Genomic DNA, 21,207 nt, shown 5'->3' with positions numbered 1-21,207 from the left:
GCTATTTACCACAGGAATAGGCCTTAATCACCTCATTTAATTTCCAATCATTCCCAGGTTCCCCTAACTACACACACATGTTTCCCATCAGAAACTGCAGGATAAAGGCCCTGTGATCACAGCAAGGTCTGCCAGTTCGTTGGTCGACTCGTGTATGAGTAACCTCGTTTCATGCTTCTTAGGACTATGAGTTCTAAGTCTAGCATCGTTCCTGAATTCGCTACTACAACCAAGACTCCAGTTAAAGACTCTCCTGGACACCAGTTCCACGTTCGCTACGACCATAACTCCTCCCCCCTGGGCCTCCGCGGCCGTGTTCAGCACTTGGGTTCGTTACCAGCGCCACGTCCTTGCAACAGAGCGAACTGACCGCGATGAACCCAGAGGACACGGATCCCGTACAACAGGCCCTGGCCAGCCAGGGCTACCTATAGGGCGCCCACAACCAACTACTTCGGGAGATCGCCGAAAACCTTTGGACACTATCCACGAATGTGCAGGAGGTCAGTGAACAAGTGGACCGAGTTTCCACTTCCTTTTCTCCACACCCTCCTAGAACCCCGGCTACCCAAACCGCACCGCTCGGGATGGCCTCGCCCCGGGAATCAGCAACACCATCCCCTCGAGAGCCGTATGTACCCGAGCCTGAACCCTATGCCGGGGACCTAGGTAGGTGCCGGGCCTTCCTGTTACAATGCTCCCTGGTCGTTGAGCTGCAGCCACGTACCTACACTTCCAATAAATCAAAGATTGCGTACATCATGGGCTGCTACGAGGGGATGCCTTGGCTTGGGCAACCGCGATATTGGATAACCGGCGAGAGGTTTGTTCCTCCTACTCCTCCTTTGTTGCTGAAACTAGGAAAGTCTTCGAACAATCTATTCGCGGTGAGGACGCCGCAAAACGGTTGCTGACTCTTCTTCAGGCTTCGAGAAGAGTGACCAGGTATTCCATTGAGTTCCCGACCTTAGCCGTAGACTCCGGGTGGAATGACGAGGCCCTACGGGGGGTGTTTTGACAGGGCCACTCGGACAGGATGAAGGATGAATTGGCCGTGAGGGACGACACAAATTGTCTGGACTCTCTGATCCCGCAGCCATTCGATTATATTATGGATTTCAGGAGCGTCAGAGAGAGAACTAGTCGCCCCGCTCCTCGGGGAAGCCCACAGTCCACCTTACCAGTCTCAGCCAGCCCCGCTTCCCCAGCCGCTCACAGTGTGGATCCTTTAACAGATTGACCCTTACCTTACTGGGAAAGTATAAAACCTGAACAGTGTGCAAGGATTGATTTGTGTTTTTATACCGATCAAAAGAAAAAGCGAAGTCACTTTCGAGTCAAAGTAAAAACAGATCTCTGCAAGGTGATCTAAGTCCATTACAAATGTGAAATACAAGATAACTGGTGACATAAGTATATACCTACCCCCTTTAATATAACACACTAAATCATCACTGGTGCAGCCAATCGGCACATAATCAGTTAAACGGAAATCACCGTGTGCAGTCAAGGTTTTTTTTTCAATTGAATGTAGTAAAAATACAACCGGATCTGGAAGGTCCAACTGCTGATGAGGCGGTATCCTGGGGAGAAAGGTACTCCATGAAGACAAAAGAGCACTTCATGCAACTCCGCAAAAACTTTACTGAAAAGCAACAGTCAGGAGATGGATTCAGGGTAATTTCCAAATCACTGTATATCACTTTGAGTACAGTTAAGTAAATCATCAAGAGATGGACAGAATATGACACAGTTGTAAATCTGGCTACAGCCGGGGCTGTCCTGAATATCTGAGTGAGCGTGCAAGTAGAGAACTAGTGAGGGGGACCACCAAGAGATCTTTGACAACTCTGGAGGAGTTACAAGCTCCAGTGGCTGAGATGGTAGCGACTGTGCATACAACAGCTGTTGTCCGAGTGTTTCACCAGTCCCATCAGTGGCAAAGAGAAAACCACTTTTGAACAAAAAACTAACATGAATTCTCCGCTGGAGTGTGCCAAAAGGCACGTGGGAGACTCTGATGTTAGCGGGAATAAAGTTCTATGGTCTGATAAAAATAAAAATGAGTTTTTTTTTTGCCCACAGACTAAAGGTTATATACTTCCTGCATCGTGCGGTGGGGATGCTTCACTGCAGTCGGCGCTGGAGAGCTGGTGAATGTAGAGGGTAAAATGATTACAAAACCATACAGGGAAATCCCACAGGAAAACCTGAGGAAGTCTGCAGAAGAAATGCAACTTGGGAGAAGATATGTCTTCCAGCTAGACAATGACCCCAAGCATAAAGCCAAAGCTATACAGGAATGGCTTAAAATAACAGAATTAATGTCCTACAGTGGCCAAATCTCAGTCCACACCCCAGTCCAATTGAAAATTTCTGGACGGACTTGCAAAGGGATGTTCGCTCACGAGCCCCATGCAGTATGACAGGGCCTCAGTGGTTCTTCAAAAGAGGAATGTGGAAAATTGCAGTGTCCATTTGTGCAAAGCCGTTAGAGATCTACTGTATCCACAGAGAATGGAGGCTGCAATTGCTGCCAAAGGGGCATCTACTAAATACGGACTTTAATGTGGTGAATACTTAAGCATAAAAAATCTATGCTTTCCTGGGCTATCTCTACTCCCTTTCTTTGAATAAGGGAACAACATTCGCAACCCTCCAACCCTCCATCTCGTCCGGTCCCGGTGTCTTATCCAACTGGATGATTTCCAACTGTTCCAGCATATTCTCTTTCTTTATATCCTTAATATCTATATGCTCAAGAGTTTCTTTCCGCTTTAAGTCATCCCCACAATCGCCAAGATCCTTTTCTGTAGTGTGGTGTCTTTCATCAGCAGTATATTTGTTTCAGAATTCTCATGAGTAACTTTAGGTTTTCATTCAACAATTATATGATTAGCTGAATTAACATTGCCCAGTTGCACCAATAGAACAATGTTCCAGGCCTTTAGACACTGGCAATATAATTTAACTCTTGAAACAATATGACTGCCAATGACTTGTATAACCAAGATTCGTACCATTTCAGAATTGAATTGTCCGTACTTGCTATGTAGATCCTTGGCCAGCTCAGTAAGTTCTCCTCAATAACTATTCAGAACTCAAACTAAACATTCGCACAGTGATGAAGAGTCTGGAACAAAAATTAGGCTCATAAACATTTGAGTCAGAATGTAATTACAGAATAAATATAGAAACCGCATATATGTGTTTCAGAGGAGAAGATGTATTCAAGATATGTGCAACAGCAGGTGTTTCCTGTGAGCTCAACAGAAAAGCACTTTTTAGAGACATTGCTGCAGAATGTGACAAGACGGTTTCTCTATATAGAGAATGAATGAATGAATATTAGGCGCTATATTCAATTATTACTGTGCAAATATTCTATCTGGACGTTCCTAGGGACATGAAGATTCAAGACACGTGTTGAAATGCTATTATTAAAATAGGAGCGGCTACATTACCTTAAAGTCGTGGCAAGATGCCACGGAAAGAGAACGCACATGTTCTTGTTCTGAAGCAGTTCTTAGTGTCAACAGTGTTAGGGGGAGGGAGAGGAGAAATTGATTACATTGACACATTTTAAAGTCAATGCAATCCCTGCTAACAGCTAGAATCGAAAGTAACTCGAGTGCCGGATCTGCCAATAAACTATTAGCTCAAACTGCATGTAAAAATGCAGCAAAATTTTTCAAATTGCGAATGTAAATTAACAGATCAATGAGTTTAACCTCAAAAATATGACTGAAGACATAAACAGCTGCTGCATTATTTGAATTTTTGTATTGCTTTTTGCCGTCCCAAAGCTGTACTCGGGATTGACAGGTGCGAAAAATACCAAGAGTCTGGTTAAGAATATAACACCAATAATGTTTTGAAATTGGGGAGAATGCATTTGATGATATGGGTTTGGAGTAGCAAAACAATATTCATTGGAATCAGTTGTGACCTATTCCAGATAGATAATACATGTTGTGGAAATCTAGGTTTCGAAATGAGTCGAAGGCGAGGCCACTGTCATATGTTGTGTGTCCTTATTTCTCAGGGTTATTTTATGATACAGTAGCATCGTGTATACCGGTATGTCAATAGGCTTCATTGTCCATCGATGCACTGCATCCAATCCAGAAGTAAATATGATAAAATCATTATCAAAGGAACTTTGGCATAGGGAAAACACAGCCTGAGGCAGCGTCCAATCCAGCTGGACATTCGTCTTCCATTCTGCCCAAAATACTTCCAATTTTCTCAGAATTCCCTGCAGTTTTAGTTTCTAAAACTATTCTGTTTTTCCTCTCCCCTTTTCACTGCCTTTCTTTAGTATTCTGTACTGTTTTATCTTTTCACTTGGTGCATTGGATCCTTATGCAACTCAGCATTGAGTTCACTGTGCTTAGTCACAGCCCAATGTTTCATATAAAAGATGATGACATTCATTCTGCGATTTCAGATATGTCCTTCTTTTCCAAATTCCTTAATGTTCCTTCGCATTTCCATTTTCATTTCGCATATTTTTCAAGAAAATGTACTGACTGACTTAGAAATTTTCACGTTGATCACAATTTATTTCTAGAAACAGAAATTCGACAGATAAATGCAAGATTGGTTCATAGACTACAAGTTTCGTCGGGCCTGTTGGATGTTTTCAGCTTTTCGCATGTGACTTGTTCTCCTTTGCCTTGCAATAGCGTTTAGTTGCTCATCTCAGCTTTGATTTTGTATGTATGAATGTATTTATTTATTTATTTTGCTGTATTAGAACATAGAACATAGAATAGTACAGCACAGCACAGGCCCTGGCCCACAATGTTGTGTCGACCCTTAAACCCCACCTCCAATATAACCACCCACCCCCACTTTAAATTCCTCCATATACCTGTCTAGTAGTCTCCTAAAGTTCACTAATGTATCTGCCTCCACCACTGACTCAGGCAGTACATTCCGCGCACCAACCACTCTCTGAGTAAATAACCTTCCTCTAATGCCCCCCTTGAACTTCCCATTCCTTACCTTAAAGCCATTTCCTCTTGTATTGAGCAGTGGTGCCCTGGGGAAGAGGCGCTGGCTGTCCAGTCTATCTATTCCTCGTAATATCTTGTACACCTCTATCATGTCTGCTCTCATCCTCATTTTCTCCAGAGAGTAAAACCGTAGCTCCCTTAATCGCTGATCATAATTCATACTCTCTAAACCAGACAGCATCCTGGTAAATCTGGCTTCCAAATCCTCCTCTGTACCTGTTCCAATGCTTCCAAATCCTTTTTCTATAATGAGGCGATCAGAACTGGCACACAGTGAGATTGCTCTACAAGTGTGGCCTTCCAACCAGGAGACGACTTTCATAGAACTGCATCATGATCCCGCGTCTCTTAAACTCTATCACTCGACTTATGAAAGCCAACACCCTATAAGCTTTCTTAACTACCCTATCTACCTGTAAGGGAACTGTCAGGGATCTGCGGACATGTGCCCCCAGATCCCTCTGCTCCTCCACACTTCCTGTGCACCTAACGTCCAAGTGAGATTGCTGCTACCAATTTGATTCCAGGACACGGGGAGGATCGGCCGTCTTCCAGAAAATGGTTTCCCACTGTACTCTGGAGACGACTTTGAATTACGAAACGTGGAGACATACAAAAAAAGAATCTTGAGATACATGTATGTCATTATGTCCCAATAAAAACAAACTCTGATGAGGGCATAGAAAACAGCAAAAAACTCAAAAAAAAACGAGAATAGCAAGTGCCTTAGCCAGAGAAAATAGAAACTAAACCGATAGACAGTAGGAACAGATTCTTGCGCCAATGATATCTCTGCTGAAATCCGCACAAAATTGCACACACCATATCTACCAGCATATTTACAGTCAAACCAGCCGCATCATGTTCCTGATCTCTCTGAAAGTCTACGGAACCCAACTATCGCGCAGAGAGAGAGAGAGAGAGAGAGAGAGAGAGACTGTGACTGTGTGGCGCGTCACTCCTCACACAGATCTTGTCGCAGTATTTTCGCTTTATTTTACGAGGTCAACCTTGCATGTACGCAAGAGCGGAGCCGACTGCTTTCTAACCCGGGAACCTCCGCTCCCGGGTCCGGCGCCGATGTCAGTGCGCCACCAGCCGACCCGAGATGCCCTTTTCCACAAAGAAACGATATCGGTTTTCCACTCCCATCCTATGTGTACTGCAGACTGTAATTAATCCTAGCCCTTACAATCCACCCACAGATTTCAGATCATTGATCAGAGTCTCATTTGTCTCTTCGATTTCTCAGTCAAGGGATAAACATTGTGCTCCAGTTCACTGGCAGCTTAGCTGTCTGGACAGTGAATACAGCAATCTTCGTCTATTCCCCAGCGATCTGCCCACGTTCATCTCCTAAAGGTAGGATAAATCCTATCAGGTCATGGGAATTCAGCCATCTCACCACCATCTCTCCTTTCAGCCGAAAGTTAAGCTGCCTTGTCCCTCATCTTCCTAACAAGCAACACATTTCTGTTCCGGGATACTAGTGTCTTCCCTAGGTACACTCTCTCAAATGTTTCCCGGTTGACCCATATTTTAAATCCCTTCAGCCATCACTTTTAATGATATTCTATTTAATGTTTTGAAGATCTTTCTCATTTTTCAGACATTCGCCATTTTGTATCATCCACAAATTTAACCACAATGTTTATGTTATTTCAAAGGAACAAACGGCCTAACACAGCCCCTTGCAGAACACCACTAGGCACGGTCTCCAAGCTAGAATTTCACGCTGCAACCTCCATAGTCTGTCGAGTTCTACACCCAAACTTCCATGTGGCTCGGCATCCTGTGTATCTAAATCTTCATGTTCAACCCACCATAGAAAGCATTAACAGATGGAACGCCAATCACCATGCCGAAGCCACCCAAGGCGAATCCATTAAATCATTGAACTCGCTTTCTACAGTTCTAAATTCACTTTTTTTCTGCGATGACCTCTTCCACACAAAACCAACATGCTGGTTGCCACTCCTACCCTATGTTGCTTTTTTCCTGTAATCAATCTTATCCTTGGCAATCTACCCCACTAATTTCACAACACTCATTGGGGACTCAATTGTCTGCTCGCATTTGTAGTCATGGGAACAACATTGAGATCCAATCCACTGGTAGCTTGGCTGAATGGACAGTAAGTACAGAAATCTTCATCGATTGCACAACATTCTTCCAACTTGTATCTCCATTAGGTAGGATAAGTCCTATCAGACCATGGGAATGTGTCTATCTTAATGTCCTTCAAATCATTTAATAACATCGACCTCTTTGCTTCACAATTCAGCAGCTTATTCTAATAGCACACTCTGATCTCACTTTCCCTGTATCCTTGTCCTTCATGAATTTAAATGCAGAAAACTGATTTAGTACTTTGCCGACATCCTCTGACTCCTGACACAAATTAGCTCCATGCTCCTTCAGCAGTAATACCCCCACCATAGTCTGTCTCTTGTTCTGAAACTGCAACACATGTAGTTAGGATTCCTCTTGAGCAAGTTGTTAAGATCGTTCTGAAACCTTTGGAGTTTATTTTCCTTGATAAAGTTCTCTATATATCTCTAAATACCTTATCCGATTTCATGAGCTATGTTTTTATTTTTCTCCCTTTAGTGACTAGAACTCCAACTTCGTCTGTCACTTAAGGCCCCTTCCTTTACCATCTTTATCTTTCAATCTCACTGAACGTACCTTATCTGACCTCTGGACTAAGTCAGTGAACTGGGCATATGAGAAACTTGAATCGGGTGAGTGACTGATTGAGCGAGACCATATCCGTGAAATAAACTACCGGGAAATAAAGCACCTTGCAAAAAAGGAGGGAATGTCAGGGGACTGACTATCATTTTAAAACGTGAAAAAAAAACACAAGTTCTGGAGTGCGTACTAATATTCCTGGAGATTTATGAATTCCCGGAGAGATATATTTCAGATAATTCCATGTATCACCAGAGGATGGTATACAGCACTCTTTTGTTATTTCTTTGATGATTTTGCGTGGAAATAACAGAAAATATTCTGCCTGCAATCGTGAGACATAGATGGACAAATTGACGACAGCATGAAGTATTTTTGTATTGCAACCCCCCACCCCCATTTCCGCACCGAAAACTGATCAGCAAGGAACATGATTTAAAGGAGCATTCAACAAGGCGTGATGCTGTCATGCTACTAGTGATAGTGTGAGTCGGGACAGGATCGCTGAGCAAATTATCAATGAGACGAACAGCATGATGTTGGGAAAATGGGAGTTGAGTAATCTGGTCTCAGAGAAAGCTCACCAGATCTTAAACAAAGTTACAAGACAGGATATGTTTCGATGCACACATCGGGTCGGGGATTCATGGCCTTTCCAGTTTCTAACTGCTCATTGGTTTCTCACAGCCAATGAGAGAAGATGGCCCCATCATTTCCATTAAAGGACAAAATGTATCTCATTGGTGCGTTTCAGTGAATTGCGGTTCACAACTCAATATGTGAAATTTGACGGTTCAGAGAGAATTATTGAGTACTCGGGGGAAAGAAAAAAAAGTTCAGATCAAGTGGAGCGTGAGAAGGGTTTGGAGAGATTCTCAGCTGTCTGCAGTACCGGCTCCTTTAACATTCCTGAGAAACCTTTCTAAATGACCACCGCTATAATGCTGCACACTGTCGTGGCACTGACGATGATGCAGATCTGGACCAGTGAGTATATTAAGAATATGGAAATTATTGGGCAGTGAAGAGAAATTATTAATAACCTGTTCACTTGCGCATGTTTATTACAATCTTGCTAAATATTACAATCTTACTGGAAAGAAGAACACAGAAATAACATTATGATTACGCAATATTGAAACATATATTTCCCCTACGAATTTCCCGTGCAAAGGAAAGCTTAATTTGTTTGTATGATTAGAGTATAGTGGCTGAATTGATCAGGAATCGGGCAGATTTGTTCGCAACTCATGACGATGAAAATAGAACACTGAGATGTGTTTACTTTGCAGCTTCATTGAAGATGTTTTTTTTATATTCCATTGTTTAAGCAAGTTCTCGTTTGAATCGCTGACGTTAGAGAACTGTTTCCATTAATTATATGGACTTACACGTTTGAACTTCCTATTGAGGTCTTTGTGAAACGGTTCACTCTGAAATTGCACCTACACTAAGTGAGGTGAGACTCAGAAATTATCCCTCTGCAAACGAGCGGCTGTTGTCAGATGATATTCCAAACAGATTATAAATTGGAATTGACTAGAACTGGAGATAAATTGATGTTAGGAATCTACGTATCGGCATCCGGAATGAATAACTCAGTGAATGTGCGTAGCTCCCAAAGCTGCAGTTGCTCCTGGCTGAAGGCTTGTGCACAACTTTCTTGCTGTTATTTATTAGTTACAGCTCTGTCTGCCACCATGTGGCATGTTCAAGTGAAGGAATTTGAAAAAAATGTACTTAGACTTAGATTTTGGAAGCGTTTTACATCTTTGAAATCATTCTGCAATACAGTGAATATTTACTAATAATTTTGGTTTTATTCTTCAATCATCCGAAGATTTTTAGTTTTAATCCACCATACAGTGATGGAATGAGATTCGTTATCTATGATCTTATCTTACATTATATATCAAATTTTACATTTAGCTTCCCTTTCATTGCGCGTCAGGAGAAATACAACGAAACATTTTGTTTTGCAGTCCATATTCCTGTGTTCCAGTGCACGGATGCGACGAATCACAGTTAGTGACATGCTGAAATTTATATTCTTATTCCCTGTCTTGGTTTATATTATGATTTAGATTCTAATGGAAAATGCGAACGATTTTTTTTTTAGCTCCTTTCAAGTATCTGGATAAAATGTTTAATGCTTGACTGCCGTATGAAATGGAAACATCCAGGGAATAAGGGGCACCAAAGAAATGGGAAATTCACTTAACATTTAGGCAGAATGCGCAATACCTATGAAAATAAAAAAAAATACAAATAGCTTTCGTCCGCAGATACAGCTTAATCCGTCTTGCGTTTTTGACTTTATTTCTCTTCTGTTGACTATTCCGCCTAACATCCTACGACCACACAACCTAATCCGACTACTTCACAAGCAAATCTAATTCTGCATTTCTCATTTCAGGTCGCTTCGGGGATTGTCAGCCAGAACCGTCAGGTAACTTTGCTAACTTTTCACTGCGCGAAACTACTTCATTTTTTTACTAACTCGTTTTTTTAATTCCAATCCCCTTGAAATAAAGGCCTATTTGCGTTCTATACCGCAGACTGAATCTGTAAATTAACCTTCTGGGAATCTTACACGAGTCTTGCAAAAAACACTGAGCTTTGAGTTATCCCACCACTTAGATAATAATTTGCACCATTGTTCATTTTACCAAAACGCATTCTCATACAATTCCCAACATAATGTCTCATCAGCCACTATTTTCTCGATTTTCCAGTTTGTCTGCGTTCTTCTGCAATCGCATTGCTTTCTCGGCACTAACTGCTCCTCATACTATTTTCGTATCATCGGCAGACTTTGCCGCAAAGTCATAAGTTCTATTATCTAATTCTTTGCCAAACGATGTAAAAAGTAGCGGCCCCAATACTGACCGACGAGGATCACCAATCGTCATTGGCAGCCAAAAGAAAAGGCACCTTTTATTCCAAGCCGCTGCCTCCTGCCTGTCAGCTATTTTTCTGCCCATGCCGTTATCTTTCCGGTAAGGAAATAGGATTTTATTTCAACTTGGTTCGATGATGAGTCATCTTCAGGTAGGGCGGATAGCAGAGAAAGTACATTCCCTGGCCTTAGTTTTCCCTAAGCTTAAATAAGCTTTCATTGTTAAATTCATCCTCTTACTGCTGATGCTGACGACACGTGAAGTCTCAGTTCGACTCTTTCCAACAAATTTTGGCTTCGATATCCTAATGAATGAGGACTGTGTGCAGTAGGACAATGACAGAATGGCAGATCTGCCGCTCTCTGAAGGATGCATATGACCTTGTCTTCTGGGGAGCTACCCAATTCTTCTCCTGGGACGACAGGCTTCCTCTAGCTCTCAGTCGTCAACTAGTTTCTTGTCTTTTTGTCACTTTAAGCAGCTCAAAAGGGGTTTCACTATCCTGACCTCCCGCTTGATCAAACGTTTTCAATGAAGAATTTTGAATTTTCGGGCGTCCTTTAGCAGCGTACGCGATGCGCCGAGCACTAATGGCCTCCAGCTTTACCGCTGTTTACTGCGGATCGTTATTTTCTGTTATTTTCCAGAAAGTGTGAAGTTGAGGTTGGTGAATGGCGGCAGTCGATGCGACGGGAGATTGGAGATTCAGTACAAAGGAAACTGGGGGACTGTGAATGCTCGTTCTTGGGATATGCCGAAATCGAATGTAGTGTGTCGGCAGCTGGGCTGTGGCGCTGTACATCAAGCCTTTGCTGGTGGCTATGAGGAAGGATCCGGACCTGTTTTCACGCCGAATATTCAGTGCGGTGGGAGCGAGGCCTCTCTTCAGGAGTGTAAATCAGAGCCATGGGGTGACACTGGCTATTCACACAGTCAGGATGTTGGCATTGTTTGTAAAGGTAAAAGTTAGGTTTTTATATCTGCGGCGCCGCGAGTTTGATGTCCTCCTGCATGTCACTAATGCCAATACACGAACAGAACGCCCTCGGCGTCAAAATAAATCCAATTTGTGTCGGGATTATTTTCGTCATGTTGGAATTACTATTCGTGTTATCGTATCTTGTACTGATGATAACCAGTGTAAACATACTTGTCAGTCTGTACAACTACACGACCATATGACCAGGTCGAACATGATCTGTGGTGGGAGAGAAATTCGCCATCAGACCATGAGACATCGGAGCATAATTAGACTATTTGATCCAATGAGTCTGCTACGCTTTCAGTCACGCCTGATCATTTCCCCCTTCCTCAACTCCACTCCCCGGACTTCTCTCTGTAAATTTTCTTGCCGTGCCCATCAAGAGCTTAGCAAGTTCTGTCTTAAATATCCCCAACGACCTGGTTTTCAGCAGAGTCTTTCGTAATAAATTCACACATTTACCTCCCTCTGGCTGAAAAAAAATCTCAGCATCTCTGTTCTATACGGACGTCCCCCTTTCGTGAGGCTGTTCCCTCTTGTCCAAGAATCCTCCAACACGGGAAACATCCTTTTCACTTGTTTTCCGACTAGGCTTTCAACATTCGAGATTTTCACTGAGATCCCCTCCCCGTCCTTGTAAATTACAGCGCGTACAGATCCGTGGTATTAAACGTTCTTCTGTGACAATCCTTTCATTCGTGGACTCATCGTTGTAACTTCCTCTGAACCTTCTTTAATACCAGCGTATGTTTTTCTTAGAATGGGAGCACAAATCTGTTAACGATGCTCAAGGTGACGCCTCACCAGTAGCGTATAAATCCTCCGCATCATTTGTTTCCTAGTCGTCTGGAAATGAAAATGCTAGAGAAAAATAATGCGTTCGCCTTGCTCACCACCGACTCAGCCTGCAAGTTAACCATTCCGGGTGTTTTGCACCAGGACTCCCAGGTCCCTTTGCAGTTCAGATTTTGTTTTGAATTTCTCCCCGTTTAGAAAGTAGTCTGTACCTTTATATCTATTACCAAAGTTTATGATCATACATTTTCCATCATTGTATTTCATTTGCCACTTTGTTCCCCATTCTCCCAACATGTCTACGTCATTTTACAGCCTGCCAATTTCCTCAACACTACCTGTCCTTACTCCAATCTTCATATCATCTGCACACCTGACAACAAAGCGGTCTATTTTATCATCTAAATCATTGACATACGGCATAAAAAGAAGCAATCCCGAAACCTAAACCTGCGAAACACCACTAGACTCTGGCAGCCAACTTAAATGACTTTTCCCACTCGCTGCTTCCGAGCAATCAACCAATGATCTCACCATTTTTCTGTAAGAACATGGGCCTCTAACTTGTTAAGCAGCATCTACCTTGTGAAAGCTCTTCTGAGAGTTCAAATAATCGACATCCTCTGCATCCCCTTTATCAATCCTACTTGTAATCTCGAAAAGGAATATCTGCCGATTCGCGAGGCAAGATTTTCCGTTATGGAGTCCATGCTGAGTTTGGCCTGCCGTGTCCGGTGTCACCAAGTACTCCATTACTTCATCGTTAGCGATTGCATCAAACACGTTTCTAACCACTGAAGTCACGTTGGCTGGTTCATAATTTCCTTTCTGCTGCCTTCCTTCTTCCTTAAAGAGTAGAGTGAGTTCTGAAATTTACCATTCATCTGGCACCATGCCAGAATCCAATGTATTATGGAAGATTATTAATAATGCCTGTGCAATATCTACCGCTACCTCTTTCAGAACCCTAGGATGCTGTTCGTTTGGACCGGATGACTGATGAACCCTTCACTGTTTCAGATTTTTGAACACCATACTCCCTTGTAATAGTAACTGCACACACTTTTCTTCCCTCACACCCTTTAATACCTGGCACACTTCTATTGCCTTCAACATTGAAGACTGATGCAAGGAACTCATTTAGCTCATCTGTCATCTCCTTGTCCCCCGTTATTATTTCTCCCGCCTCATTTTATATCGATCCTATATCCACTTCCATCCTGATTTTATTGTTTACGTATTTGAAAAAGATTTTACTATTGACTTTGAACTTGTTTGCTGGCTTGCTTTCATCTTTTCACCTTTTTCCTCCAAATGATTTTTGAGTTCCTCTCTGTAGATTTCGAAACGCTTCACAATCCTCCAACCTCCAGATAATTTCTGCAGTTTTGTCTTCCGTTCCTTTTCCTTTAACTTTCACTTGCCTTGCCAGACACGGCTGTACTGCTTTGCCTGTTGAGTATTTCTTCGTTTTTTTTCAAATATATCTCGTCTTCACTTTCCTCATTTTTTTGCCCCCAGAAACGCACGCCATTGCGGCCCTGCTCTCAACCCTGTCAGCAGCTCGTTCCAATTTACATTGGTCAACTCCTTCCTCAAGCTGGTGCAATACCTTTACTCCACAAAAATATTCCTGCTTCAGATTATACTTTTTTCCTGTGGAATTTTAAGTTGAACTCAATTATATTGTGATTACTGCATGCAGTCCATTTACCTCATGCTCCCTGATCACCTCCGTTTCATTATGAAACACCCAATCCAGTATAGTTTATCCCCTAGTAGACTCAACGACAAATTGCTCGAGAAAGCCATCTCGCACCATTCAATAAACTCACTCCCTTGAGACTAATATCTAATCCGATTTCCCAGTCACCCTGCATATTGCAGTATTCCATGATTATAATACATTTGCCCTTTTGACACGCCTTTTCTATTTCCCGTTGGTTCAGATGCGAACTCCTGTTGGGAGGCCTGTATATAACTGCAACTAGGGTCTTTTCCCATGCAGTTCCTGAAATCAACCAACATGGATTCAACAACTTCCGTTTCTATGTCACAGATTTCTAAAGATTTGATGTCATTCTTTACCAGCCTAGCCTGCCACCCTGTCTGCATCCATTCCTATCGCTCCAATGCAACGTGTACCCTCAGTCATTCAGCTGCCAACTACAGCTATCCTTCAGCCATGATTCGCTGATGGCCACAACATCATACCTGATAATCTGCAATGGTGTAGCAAGAACATCCACCATATTTCCTATACCCCGTGCACTGTTAAAACACTTTGAGTACTGTATTGTCTCCCCTTTATTGATTCTGCATCCCTAATTTTATCCTGTCATCTACTTGACCTTCGTGACAGTCTTCCTGTACGCTATATTTGGTTTTATACCATCCGTCTTATTCTGAGTCCCTTCACTCTGGTTGTCACCCGCTGCCAACAGTTTAAACACTGCACAACCGCTCTAACAAACCTAACCGCGAGGATATGGGCACCCTTCGGGTTCAGGTGCAAACCGTCGCTTTGGTACATGTCATGTTTCCCTCAGCAGTCATCCCAGTGACCCAAGAACCTGAAACCCTATCCCCTGCACTAGCGTCTCAGCCGTTCATTAACTTGTCGACGTCCAGACTGTGCAGACTCGAACCAGAAATGCCTGGAATTTGATGATCAAAGTCAAAATCAATGTGAAGCAGATGATGATTGTTTTCTTATTTCGTCCACATTTCGTTTTCAGTTGCTCCAAATTCCACAATTTGCAGCCATTGATTGTAGTGTCGTTCAGCACCGCAACAGTTCTTTTCCCCTATCCTATACAAGAGAACCAACATGATAATCTGATCCGATTTGACACACGCTGTCCCATATCTCTGCTAACATGTTCCATCTTTATATCTGTCGAAGTTGATTTAAAGTTGCGTTTCTTTAACTGTTTCAACTACTTTCTCTCGCAGTTCCCTGGGACACCTGCCAATATGTGGTTTAAGAGGTTGGCCCTAGGCTGCTTTTGATTATCTTTCCTCTCTCATGATACACCTGTGCTTTCAATTATTGATCCATTTTCCTTACAAAAGCATTGTGAGCGTCAAAAAAACAAATAAATGATAATAAATAATGGTGACAGTATGAAATAAGGGAATAAGCAAGTAAATAAACAAGTAATCATATAGCTGCCGCGAAATGGGCAGATAGATAGACAGATAGAAACATAGAAACGTAGAAAGCTTTCAGCACAATACAGGCGCTTCGACCCACAATGTTGTGCCGAACATGTCCCAACCTTAGAAATTACTAGGCTTACCTATTGCCCTCAATTTTTCTAAACTCCATCTACCTGTCCAAAAGTCTCTTAAAAAACTCGGATCCGCCTCCGCCACCGGTGTTTCCGGCATCACATTGCACGCACTCACCACTCCCTCCGAAAAAACGTCCCTCTGAAATCTCCTCTGTACCTACTCCCCAACACCTTAAAACTGTCCTCTTGTGGCAACCATTTCCGCCCTGGAAAATAGCTTCTGACTGCCCACACGATCAATGCCTCTCATCATCTTATACATCTCTATCAGGTCACCTCTCAGACTCGGTCGCTCCAAGGAGAAAAAGGCCGAGTTCACTCAAACTGTTTTCAGATATACCAACATACCAATGAATGTGCATATAAAATACTAATTTATCAATTTAACTGCTTATTTATTTGTTTGTTTGTTTGTTTGCTTATTTAATTAATAAATATATATAGTATCTGAATAAAACATATATGGAAATCAACAAACAATCGATGCTTCGGGCTGAGGCCATTCCTCACCGTGAATAATCAATGTTCGTATTTTGTGTGTTTTGCTCCTCTCGATGGATGCTGACTGATGTGCAAAGATCCGTCAGCATTTTGTGTCTGTTGCTCAAAATTTCTAGCCTGCGCAAAAACTCTTGTGTTAACGTTTAATCATTTTTTTTTTATTCCAGAAAGTATGAAGGTGAGACTGGAAAAAGGAGGCAGTCCATGCGCCGGGAGAGTGGAAGCGAACTTCGAGGGATACTGGAGACCTGTCTATGCTTCCAGCTGGGATTTGCAGGATGCAACTGTGGTGTGCAGAGAGCTGAGCTGCGGCGCCGCGCTGAAAGCCCCACACCAATATCATTTTGGAAAGGTTTTTGACTCCGTTATAACGTATAATGTTAAATGCATCGGGACCGAGGCTGCTCTACGGGAATGTGAATCAGAAGAATGGAAATTCTACAACCATCCTCAACCCAACTATGCCGGCGTTATCTGCGCAGGTAAATTGAGCCCCCTTTCTCTGGGTACACACTATCTTTATTGATCTGGGCTGTCCTAGAATTAGAATAACACAAACGTACCGCTCGCTGCGAGAGATCTGGTACTAAATCTATCTGTTTAGAGATTACTACTGCCATGTTGAGACAGCTTTCTGATTTCAAACACCTACATAAACTCGTAAATATGTGACCACCGGCACAGCCACCATCTGTGGGTAAGAAAATGCAGAATGTTGTCGTCAGGACTAGTATAGACCAAACTCGATATTTTAGCAACTTCTCTTGCACTACAGCTGTTGCTGGTTCCCCTGTGTTTCGTCTTATTTCGAAGTTGTCAGTAAACTTCAGCTAATTGCGAAGTATGAATAAAATGTGATGAGTCCTGTAGGAAGTAAGGGATTAGGAAACTGTCCTTACATCTCTCAAGGATATACGGTGTATCAGAAATATGGGATAGTAGGCAGAGCAGGTGGTGTGGTCCTGTGTATATGAAATAATATTAAATCATTAGAAATTCTTGATATAGGATCGGAAGGCGTAGCGTCTCTCTGGGGTGAGTTAAGAAATGGCAAGTTTAAAATTAACTTACTGGCAGTTTCATAAAGACTTCCAAACAGTATCCAGAATGTGGATTAGAAATTGCAGCAGGAGATAGAAAAGGCAGTGTCAGAAGGGTAATGTCATGAAATTGGTTGGGGACTTTAACATGAAGGTGGATTGGGAAAACCAGGTCAGTACTGGACCTCAAGAGAGAGAGAATTTGTGGAATGTCTGAAGGATAGCTTTTCAGAACAGCTTGTTGATGAGCGCACTGTGGGATCGGCTGTGCTGAATTGGGGTGTTGCACAATATCTGGAGGTGATAAGAGAGCTCATAGTTAAGGAACCCTTTGGGAAAAGTGATCAGAATATGATGGAGTTCACTTTGCAACTTGATAAGGAGGAACTAAATCCCAATGTGTTGGTATTTGAGTGGAATAAATGAAATTACAATGGCATGAGAAAGGAACAGAACAAGGTGGTTGGAAAGGGACACTAGCAGGAAGGACAGCAGAACAGAAATGGCTGGAGTTACTGCGAAAATGAGAGAAATACAATGCCAAAAAAGAAGAAATGTCCGAATGGAAGAAGGACACTACCGTGGCTGACAAGTGAAGTTGGAGCCAAAGTAAAAACAAAAGAGAGGGTGTACAAAGAGGTCAAAGCTACACGAAGATCAAGATCGCAGAAAGAAAGAAAAAAAGGTCATTGGGAACGAAAAGATGTATTATGGAAGGTCGCTGGCGACCAATATCAAAAAAAAACTAAAAGCATTATTAAGTATAGAAAAGTATGGAGAGTTGATGATAGATATTGAACCAATAGAAAATGACGCTAGAAGTGTTCTGAAAAAACAAAAATAGTTGAAGAGATCGTGAAGCCTTTAACGATGATCGTTCAAGAGTCGAAAGATGCTGGCATTGTACAGCATGTCTGGAAAATTACAAATGTTACGTTACAATTTAAGAAGGGTGGGTGGCAGCAGAAAGAAAATCAGAGACTAGTTAGCTGATATCAGTAGTTGGGAAATTGTTGGAATCGATTGACAGGGATGAGATTACGGAATACCTGGAGGCACATGACAAGATAGGCCAAAGCCAGCATGGTTTCTTTAAAGAAAAAAAATCCTGTATGACTAAACTATTGCAATTATTTGAGGAACGTAAAAGTAGGGTAGGCAAAGGAGATGTGGTAGAAATGGTGTACTTGCATTTTCAGAAGTCCTTCGACAAGGTGCCGCACATGAGGCTGCTTAGCAAGATAAGAGCCATGCAATTACATGGGAATTACTAGCATGGGTGGAGCATTGGCTGTTCGCCAGAAAACAGATCTTATTCTGGATGGCTGCCGATTACCAGTGGAGTTCCACACGGGTCGGTGTTGGGACCGCTACATTTTACGACGAATGTCAATGATATGGAATATGGAATTAATAGCCTGTGGCTAAATTTGCCGATGATACAAAAATAGGTGGAAGTGCGTGTAGTGTTTAGAGACTTAGATAGTTTAGGGGAATAGGCAAATACGTGACAAATGAAATACGATGGTAGAAAATGCATGGGGAAGAAATGAACGGGAAGAGTATTATTTAGATGGGGAGATAATTCAAAATGCATAAATGCGAAGAGACTTGGGAGTCCTTGTGCTGGATACCATGAGGCTAACCTTCAGGCTGAGAAGGTGCCGAAGACAGCAAATGCAATGTTGGTATTCGTTTCCAGAGGTGAAGAATGTAAGAGCTGGGATGTGATGTTGAGGCTCTATAAGGTAGTTGCAGAACACACGGAATATTGTGTGCAGTTTTGTCCTCCTTGGTTTAGAAACGATGTACTGACATTGGAGAGGCTTCGGAGAAAATTCACGAGAATGATACCAGGAATGGATGGGCAGCCCTTGGGCTGTGCTCCCTGCAGTTCCAGAGAATGAGGGAAGTTCTTATAGAAACTTTCGAAATGTTACAAGTCCTGGACAGATAAGATACGGCAAAGATGTTTCCCATGGACGGAAAGTCTTTGACAAGAGGGCACGACTTCAGAATTGAAGGACGACCTTTTCGAGCAGAGAAACGGATACACTACTCTCGTCAGAGGGTGGAAAATCTGTGGAATTTGTTGCCCCGGCGGCTGTGGAAACCAAGTCATTGAGTGCATTTAAGGCAGAGGTAAATAGGTTCTTGATTAGTCAGCACATCGGGGGGGGGGGGGAAGGCAGGGGAGTGGGGATAACTGGAAAAATTGGATCAGCCATGACTGAATGGCGGAGCATACTGGATGGACCGAATGGCCTACCTCTGCTCTCATATCTTATGGTCTTATGGTCACACTCATGGCGCTGCGAATGCCAATGTCCTACCGGATTAGATTCCACACTCATTCCCTGAGGAAATAGGAACAGGATTTCAGACCATCGCTAATGCTTGGTATCATTACATAGAATCGTTTGCCTTTTAGTTATAACGAAGTATCTTCGACCTCAGAACGTGCGTGTGCTGCCCTTTGCATTGATAACGCGGTCTGTGTGCCTCTGTGTTCTTTTCTATTTGGTTCAGATTTGTGTGAACTGCAGCGTTGCATTTTAAGTCTCAAATGCAAGCAAATTTTGCCGTTGTATAACTCCCGTTGTCTCACAGAACCAATAATTGAACCTACATTGTATGAAAACAATGTGAAACAATTTATGGTTAATGCAATTCCGAAATTACTGTTTCATGGAAAATTATTCCCAGACATTGTCACACTTGAGAGGATCAAATGCTATCGGGACTGCAGGAAACTTGAATAAAATTAAACCGCTGGATGAACTGAACTAATCACCAGTTCTGTGTAGAGAAACTATGAACAACACCGTTCCATTTCGGGACAATGTTGTAGATTGCCTGAACAGGAAACAGAGAGCAAGGGATTCAGAGTGAGTTCTCTACCTCATAAAACTGAAGATACGGCCGAAAGGGGTTTCTACTAACAGCGGAAAAGAGAAGTGCACCGTAGTACATGCTGCCGTTTCTAGAGAGGCTACTGCTTCGGCCATCGGGTTTCCGGACTTAGAATCGGAATTAATATCACCGGCATTTGTCGTGAAGTGTGTTAACATTGTAGCAGCCGTATAACGCAATACGGGAAAACATAGAAAAATTGTGAATTGCATTAGGTGTATATATATGACCATAAGATATCAGATCAACATAATGCCATTCGGCACATCAAGTTCACTCCGTCACTTCATCATTGCTGATCCATTTGTTCCGTATATGTCATGCTTTTATATAAATATGACATGACATGTGTGTTTCTGTGTGTAGTGTGTGTGTGTGTGTGTGTGTGTGTGTGTGTGTGTGTGTATGTACGAAATAGTTAATTTAAATAAAGAGTGCAAAAACAGAAAAAAAGAACAGTGAGGTCGTGATCATGGGTTCAATGACCATTCAGAAATCGGATGGCAGATGGAAAGAAACTGTTCTTGAATCGATGAGAGAGTGCCTTCAGGCTTCTGTACCCCCTTCTTGATGTTACCGATGGGAATTGGCATGTCCTTGGTGGAGGGAGTCGCTTTGATGACTGACACCGCCTCTTTGAGGCACCGCTCCTTAACGATGCCTTGGATATTACAGAGACCAGTTCTCATGATCGGACTGACAAAATGTACCACTTTTTGCAGCTTACGATATATCCTTGCAGTTGTCTCGCTGTAGCAGACGGCGAGAAGGACTTACTATTTCAAAAGTTACTCAAATCAATTCTTCTTGACTGCGGTCAAGCAATTCACTCTCCATCAAATCTCACGAAGCAAAATCGGTTTACACAAAAGCAATTTATACAACTGAGCCGTACTATGGTTTGCATATTCGGGTTTAGCTGTGATTTCTCCGTCTTTGACGAGGAGAATCTGTTCTCATAAAATCCAGACAGCATACCTAATATATATTAATATAACTCCTAGCGATAACATTTTTAATGTGATTCTTCGATTTTACTAACCTCTATTTAGTTAAATTTAACAG

At 42.4% G+C, this 21,207-nt stretch overlaps 1 protein-coding gene across 1 annotated transcript in view; it reads left to right on the top strand.

Annotated features, from left to right (window-relative positions):
• Positions 1-587: 587 nt before the first annotated feature.
• Positions 588-21,207, top strand: part of LOC134342153 (scavenger receptor cysteine-rich type 1 protein M130-like) — a gene marked incomplete at its 3' end in the record, with an annotated part of 37,027 nt that continues 16,407 nt past the window's right edge. Inside the window, exons 1-5 of the mRNA XM_063040126.1 lie at positions 588-823; positions 6,274-6,383; positions 10,132-10,164; positions 11,263-11,574; positions 16,357-16,671. Of these exons, the coding sequence (XP_062896196.1) occupies positions 588-823; positions 6,274-6,383; positions 10,132-10,164; positions 11,263-11,574; positions 16,357-16,671 (1,006 nt within the window). The remainder of the gene's footprint in view (positions 824-6,273; positions 6,384-10,131; positions 10,165-11,262; positions 11,575-16,356; positions 16,672-21,207) is intronic.

Source organism: Mobula hypostoma, unplaced genomic scaffold (genome assembly GCF_963921235.1).
Source record: "Mobula hypostoma unplaced genomic scaffold, sMobHyp1.1 scaffold_127, whole genome shotgun sequence".
Lineage (NCBI taxonomy): Eukaryota > Metazoa > Chordata > Chondrichthyes > Myliobatiformes > Myliobatidae > Mobula > Mobula hypostoma.
Note: the sequence above shows the minus strand (reverse complement) of the source record. Positions and strands in the feature narration are given on the sequence as shown.